This window comes from Hemicordylus capensis, chromosome 5 (genome assembly GCF_027244095.1).
Source record: "Hemicordylus capensis ecotype Gifberg chromosome 5, rHemCap1.1.pri, whole genome shotgun sequence".
NCBI classification, from domain to species: Eukaryota; Metazoa; Chordata; class Lepidosauria; order Squamata; family Cordylidae; genus Hemicordylus; species Hemicordylus capensis.
This window is the reverse complement of record NC_069661.1, coordinates 6,963,258-6,970,932: the sequence shown is the minus strand read 5'-3', so window position 1 is coordinate 6,970,932 and position 7,675 is coordinate 6,963,258. Positions and strand designations below refer to the sequence as shown.

The 7,675-nt window shown below is 48.3% G+C and overlaps 1 protein-coding gene across 1 annotated transcript; it reads right to left on the bottom strand.

The window, feature by feature from the left end:
• Nucleotides 1-383: 383 nt before the first annotated feature.
• LOC128325781 (vasotocin-neurophysin VT-like) lies at nucleotides 384-7,210 on the bottom strand. Its single transcript, XM_053251553.1, has 3 exons — nucleotides 7,077-7,210; nucleotides 1,667-1,868; nucleotides 384-713 (listed from the first exon to the last, which is right to left on the bottom strand). Exons 1-3 carry the CDS (start codon nucleotides 7,194-7,196, stop codon nucleotides 547-549), a joined length of 489 nt encoding a protein of 162 aa, XP_053107528.1. The 5' UTR covers nucleotides 7,197-7,210; the 3' UTR covers nucleotides 384-546.
• Between the last annotated feature and the right edge of the window lie 465 nt (nucleotides 7,211-7,675).

Genomic DNA, 7,675 nt, shown 5'->3' with positions numbered 1-7,675 from the left:
GCATGGATATGTCCTGACAGACCAAGCATGTGCCACTGGGGGAGATTTTCCAAGACTCAAATTGATGGGGGTGTTTATGAGCTCCTCAGACCAAAGCAAAACCTCAGTGGTTTGTCTTGCATCTCCAGTCTAGCCTCAGGGCTCTATGACCTTGGGATCCCCTGATGTTTTTGGACTAAAATTCCCATCAGGCCATTATGACTGAAAGGATGGGAGGTGTAGTCCAACAACATCTGTGAGGGCCCAAACTTGGAAACCCAGCTCTATGACAAGAAGAATGTGGATTTCTACATGAAGCCTTTGTATTTCTGAACATGTCACCTGCTTCCAGGTATACAGTAAGTAAAGATCATTAATGGCTCAGAACAAAATTCACCATGCCATGCAATAAAAGATGTTTTTATTGTTTGCTATGTATTATTTACATTTTACTCTCAAACGGCTCTTCCTTAACTTTGCTTAAGGCATCATCCATTTCTTTTTCTGAGACCTTAGGAAACGTAAATGACATGACTGGTGTTCCAGACTGCTCTCCTGCTCGCCTTCTTAAAACGGCTGCTTCCCGTGTTGCTGCCTGTTGACATTTGCCAGGTGCATCAGTTTGAGGAGGAGGTCCCCTGCTGAGCTGTCCAGCACGGTCAGGTTCCTTTCGGAGGACATCCGACTTCTGTCACCGTTTTCATCCACACACATCGCATCAGTGATGCAGCTCTCTTCAAAAGCAAGGTGGAGGGGGGGGGGGAGGCAAGAAGAGGTTATTGACTGGGGAAGAGGGGTTGGCTAGTCTGATGGGGACCCCTTGGGCTTATTTACACAACCAGAGTTGCAGAGATTGCTATCTCAAAGCTGTGTTATCTTGAGGTAACCACTCCTGTCTACCTAAACAACAAATTCAGGTACAGTTGCCACTTTTTTAAAAAAACGGCATCTGAATGGTTAACAGCAGCTGGATCAGCATACATTTGTATCTCCACATTTTATCAGCTCCATGGCATGAAAAGCATCATCTGATGGTTTCTGCCAATCAAACAGCTATTAAAAGCAGAGGAGCAGGCCAAGCAAGTTGTTTTATGGTCAGCTGGCAACCCTCAGTTCAGGATATTTCATACATCTTGCCCACCACGGAGGGCCATTTACAAGACCCCTGTGTTATTCCATGCAACTGAAAAGACCCTTCAGAGAGAACAATCCTGCTACGGGCTGACATACTGTGGGACATTCTGTCTGCGTTTTAACAAAACGTGCACACAGTGGCACAAGAGCGTGCCAATGGAAAAACTGCACAAATGCAGCTGTGTGATGGATGGCCATTATTTCTGGTGGCCATCCATCATGCAACTCCATTTGGGCAAGTTTGTGCATTTGCCCAAGACTGCTCTTGTGCAACTGTGCACACGCGTCACTAAAAAGCGATATGTCCACGACTGTCTTCCTGTCGACATCCAGGGAAGAAGGAGGAGGTGAGTCAACCTTGCTCTTCTTCAACTCACTTGACACCCCTTGTGTGTGCAAACAATGTGGAGACTACAGTGAATTGGCCGGTGATTCTCCCTGGATAAATGAGCCTGTTTAGGAGACCACCACACCACCCTTTGTAGGGCTGCAGGCCCCATCCTCTCCAGCCACCATGGCCAGAGGCTTGGGAACCCCCTGCTCTCATAGTTACCATCATTGCAGCAAATGCCGGATGCAGCACATCGGCCGCCCATGCTGCAGGGTTTTCCTCCAGCTTCGCAGGGGGAAGGCAGGTAATTTTCTTCCAGGCAACGCAGGGTCTCAGAGGTGCCAAAGTAGCAGCCAAGTTCCTCTGCACAGCAGATGGTGGGGCCAAAGCAGTTCCCTTTGTTTCCAGGGCCACAGGGGATGCACTAAGAGGGAGGGAGGGAGGGAGCAGGGGAGGACAGTGATGATTAGTGCTGGGCTTGCCTAAGGCAATAGGCCTACAGGCATGACACTTTACATCCAAACATAGGCAGAGCTCTGCTGGATCATAGCAATAGGATCACTATGCGGGCATCCCATTTCTCACAACAAACCACCAGATGCTACCTGGAAGCAGGGTATGAAGGCAAGACCTCTTTCCAGCTGCAGCCCCACAAGGTTCTCAGTTTCCTTCCCCAGCCCAACCTGGAGGTCCTGCCAGGGACTGAGCCTGAGACCTCTGGCATGCAAAGCCCCTCCTTGACTCTTACCATGACCTACCCAGCCCTGAAGGTTCAGGGGGCACTGTCCTGAAATATCACCATCTAAATAGTAAAGAAAAGTGTGCTGTCGATTTGGTGTCAACTCCTGCCGCCTGCAGAGCCCTGTGGTTGTCTTTGGTAGAATACAGGAGGAGTTTGCCATTGCCTCCACCGATGCAGTATGAGATGATGCCTTTCAGCATCTTCCTATATCGCTGCTGCCTGATATAGGTGTTTCCCATAGTCTGGGAAACATATCAGCAGGGATTCGAACCGGCAACCACTGGCTTGCTAGTCATTTCCCCACTATGCCAGGTGGCTTTTCACCATCTAAATACAGGCCTCTTATTTGCTAACTATTACGCATTAATTCAATATGCCTCTTTACTGAGCAAAATGACATGGTTCTCTCCAAATCATTTTTATTTTTAACCAAATTCAGAAAGCATTTTCTACTTCTGTCACAGCAGGTATCCTAATCTGACACTGACTGCAATTCTGAACAGAGGTCAGGAGTCGGACGAAATTAATCATTACTAAGCACCATTGAAATCCATAAGACATGAGTAACTTAAGTCCCATTAAGTTCAATAGACAACATGATGTGCACAGAGTTTCGATGTCGGAATACTGAGCATCATGTTGGCCAATGAATCTTAGCGAATGACTAACTTAGCTTGGATCTTGCCCGTAGTTTTAACAAACTGATCTTTCACATCAAGCATGGGGGCCTGGGGAGGTGGCGCCCCCCACCCCCCGCCCGCCGAATCCAGCCAGTTCCCTTTGAATTCAGTGAGGCATTTTTCCAGGATGGGTTGGGAAATTTAAATAAAACTAAAATTAAAATTAATTACATATTAAATTAAATTAAAATTAATTAAATTTAAATAAAAGGGGTTTAGACAGATTCATGGAGGACAGGTCTATCAATGGCTACTAGTCTAATGGCTGTGGGCCACCTCCAGCCTCAGAGGCACGATGCCTCTCAATACCAGTTGCAGGGGAGCAACAGCAGGAGAGAGGGCCTACACATACCTCCTGCCTGTGGGCTCCCCAGAGGCATCTGGAGGGCTATTGTGTGAAACAGGATGCTGGACTAGATGGGACTTGGGCTTGATCCAGAGGGGCTGTTCTTATGTTCTTATGTGTATTGGATTGCTCATTCCCACCCCCACCCCAAAGTCATACAACCATAAGAACAACCCTGCTGGATCAGCCCCCAAGGCCCCTCTGGTCCAGCATCCTGTTTCTCACAGTGGCCTCCCAGATGTCTCTGAGAAGCCCACAGGCAAGAAATGAGGGCATGCCCTCTGTCTTGCTGTTGCTCCCCTGCAACTGGTATTTAGAGGCATCTTGCCTCCAAGACTGGAGGTGGCCTATAGCCACCAGACAAGTAGCCATTGATAGACCTGTCCTCTGTCTAAGCCCCTTTTAATAAGAACAGCCCTGCTGGATCAAACATTCTCTTGGCACCATGGGCATCTGCAGGTCTACAAGGAGACAACAGATTCTTCTGCACTTTTCCCAGTTCTGCAATGCTCCAGTACATATCCCTGGGGGATCCCACCTCTTACTTCCCTCAATTAAATGTCCATTTATTCCTGCCTTCTCTTTCCTGACCTTCAGCCAGTTATCAATCCACACATGAACCTGCCCCCTTATCCCATGACTGCTAAGTTTACTCAAGAGCCTTTGGTGAGGGACTTGTCAAAAGCATTTTGGAAGTCCAAGATTACTTTATCAACCGGATCACCTTTATCCACACTCCTGTTGACACTCTCAAAGAACTCCAAAAGGTTAGTGAGGCGAGGCTTGCCCTTGCGGAAGCCATGCTGGTTCTTCTTCAGCAAGGCTTGTTCTTCTATATGCTTAACAATTTTGTTCTTAAATATGCTTTCCATCAATTTACCAGGCACAGAAGTTAAGCTAACTGGCCTGTAGTTTCCCTCAAAATACCAGTTGCAGGGGAACAACAGCAGGAGAGAGGGCATGTCCTCAGCTCTTGCCTGTGGGCCACTGTGTGAAGCAGGATGTGGACTAGATGGGCCTTGGGCCTGATTCAGCAGGGCTGTTCTTATGTTCCCAGATCCCCGCTGGATCCCTTTTTGAAAATCAGAGTTACATTAGCTACTTTCCAGTCCTTTGGTACAGAGCCCGATTGTAGAGACAAGTTACTTATTTTTGCTAGACTAGCATTTTCACATTTAAGTTCCTTCAGAATTCTTGGGTGGACACCATCTGGCGCCCTGGTGATTTGTTAATTTTTAGTTTTTCAAGACAGTTTAGAACATGCTCTCGCATCACCTCAAACTGACCCAGTTCTTCAGCCTCCAAGCCCGAGAAGCTCAGTTCTGGAGTGGGTCAGTATCCTCCGCCATGTAGACAGATGCAAAGAACTCACTCAACTTCTCTGCAATCTCCTTATCCTCCTTAATAATCCCTTTCACACCCTCATCATCGAAGGGTCCAACCGGCTCCCTGGCAGGTTTCCTGCTTCTCATATATTTAAAGAGGTTTTTGTTATTCCCCTTGACACGTCTAGCTACTGTATATGCTCCTCTAAATCTCGTTTTCTCTCTATTGTCTCCTTGCAGTCCTGCAGGTGCCCATGGTACCCAGATAATCTTTCGGATATTATTTACAGAGGTGTAACTCCATTGAGGTTATTGGAAGTACTCAATAATTATTGCATTTGAATTACCCCTGGCCATCCACCGCAACTCTCCAGAGTAGCAGAATTGAGCGTAATAGGACTCTTTGGGAGTAAATTGATTCACTTGTAATGCAATGAGGCATGCCCCAAACACAGGGAACATAAGCCCACAGGAGAGATTTATTTTTCATGTGCACACATAGATTAAGGCTGTCTATTTTTCAACTAGACAGTACAGCCGTGCCTTGAACTGTAGCCTGAGATGCAGATATGAGCAAGTGAGAGTTTTTGCCTCCATACCATGAAAGGTGTCTATGCCACCTGCCTGTTTTTGCAAAGCAAGCTGCTGCTAAAAGCACAAGAACAGGCTGGGCCATTTTTTCAGGTTAGTTGGCAACTCTGTACTGACCAAACAGAAGGTGCAATTTTAAAAGGTAGGGTTGCAGGTGTATAATTATTGACTAGGTCATTAATTGCAGGTGTTACGGGCCTTACAGTTAATGGCCCTACATTTCAAACACCACAAGGGGGAGTTTGGATGCCCCTTAGAGAGGAATTCTCAAACCGTATTGGGGAAATGGAGAGAATGCTCACCACTCCACCCAGCAAAGAGCTTTTAGAGGGGGGAAATGCTGTAACATGGTTATTAGTAAAAACATGTTTATAAATATAATTCACAATATTATCAGTGGCTATTAGTCATGATGGCTATATAGTTGGCGTTTTCAAACTTGGGTCCCCATATGATGTTGGACTACAATTCCATCATCCCCAGCCACAATCGCAATGTTTGAGAACCCCTGCTATGAAGAATCTCCATGCTTAGAGGCAGTATACCTCTGAATAGCAGTTGCTGGGCAGGGTGTGTAGTGGGGGAGTCGTCGCTCAAGAAATGTGTGCACACTTTCCCTTTCTTTCAAGCCCTTGATTTCATGTGCACATGCACACACTCATCTCTGCTGCCTGCTCCTTTGCTGAGATGATAGCTGCTACTACATTCACATCTTCCACTGCTTCCTTCATGTGCTTTTGGGCTGGATACGAAGAGCAGGAGGAAGTAGAAGAGGAGATGAGGAAAGGGCAGTAGAGTTCTCTGTCGAGCAACTCCCGTCCTGTCCTGCCTTTCCCTCATCTCCTCTTTCTCCCCCTTTTCATAACCAGCCCAACAGTGCATAAGGGAGGAGGCAGAGGGAGGTGCACACACTTCTCACAACAAGGCAGGCAGTAGCAGTAGCAGTGGGCGCCGAGGCATTCAGGAAGAGGAGGAGAGGAGTGGCTGTGCTACCGCTCAGCAAAGAACTGTTCTGAGAGCAGAGGGAGGCAGGTGAGGTTGTGGACCCTGCTGGCACCCCAGTAATCTTCCACTTGAGGCCACAGCCTTGCCTTGCCTTATGGAGAAACTGCCCTTTGCAGCAGTTCCTGCCTTGGGGCATCTGGTCGGCCACCGTGGGAAGCAGGATGCTGAACTAGATGGCCCTGAGTCTGTTCCAGCAGGGCTTGTCTTCTAGTCCCGCCACAAACAAGCTGTGCACAGACCTTCAACCTTTGCTACAGCCCTTGAGATAGTTTTCCGCAATCCCTATTCTCAGTTTATAGAGGGGGAGCTGAAGTAAAGCACAGTGGCTGGCTAAAGCTATCCAGTTATTCTCCAACCAGGGTTGGCAGCCGGCAGCCTAGGGGCCAAAAAGAGTCCCCAGACAAGCACCTGCTGATGCTGCTAGCACGGAAATCTTCTTCAGGGGATAGATCCCCACTTAGTATATATAATGGGAAGGGGTGTGGAGGCAGGCACAGAGTCCTGCCCTGCAACACATTGGTCACAGAGGCTTTCCCATCTGGCTAGACACTTTTCCGGAGGCACTGCAATGCATACACTCAAACAGATGCGACTGTTATACCAGTTTTGCTTTCTTCTGAGACCCAAACTGTGAAAGCCACACAGAGTTTCTAAATGAGCATTTCCCCTGCATTTGCTTTCTCAGGCGATGCCTCCCAGGAACTGGAGATGTTTCATCCTGACAAAGGGCCATGCCTGGGGAGAGGCTAACAGGACTGAGGGGAACAGCAGAAGGTACTGGACAAGACCCCAAAGGCGGCAACAGGCGGAGAAAGTAAATGAGTCCACATGCAGAGCTGATTCTCCCTCGAAAGAGAGAGCTGGGTGGCAAGCAGCTAAACTTCTCTCTCATACACACACACGGCTGGCATGCCTGCATCCATCAAGCCAAGCTCTCAAATACCTGTCTGATTTCTGCATCCGGCAGGGCTCTCTTTCCGCCTCGAGGGCAGTTCTGGATGTAGCAGGCTGAAGACAAGGTGAGAAGGCAGAGGACATACACTGGAAGAGAGGTCGCAGGCATCCTGGTGGGCTGGCAAGGCTCTCCCGTGCTTCTGCCTCCTGTCGCCTGCGTCTGGCTCCTTTCTGGACCTCCTGTCTATTTATACCCTTCATCACTCCTCTTGGCATCGGCGTAATGCCTCCTGCATCATTTGCCAGGGTGTTTACTTCCCCCCACCTCCCACCCCAAGCCAGACTTAAATCACGGACGATAATTGAGCCAATTCAGTGCAGAGACAAGCTCAGGTCCCCAAAGCCTTTTGGTGATTGTCACAGGAGGACTATATTTAATACATGCATCATCATAAATTTGTGTAGGGTGGGCAGCAACACTGAGGTACATGGCGAGGGAGAAAAGGAAGACGCCCGCCACGTGATTCTGCCGAAGGTGCAAAGTCTGTTTCTCCGGGGGCGGGTGGGTGGGGGGTGGGACAGTAACAACTTTCCTGACAGAACTTCACCCTTCTTGAGGGTTTCTCTGTGGTTTGTGGCATGGCTCAG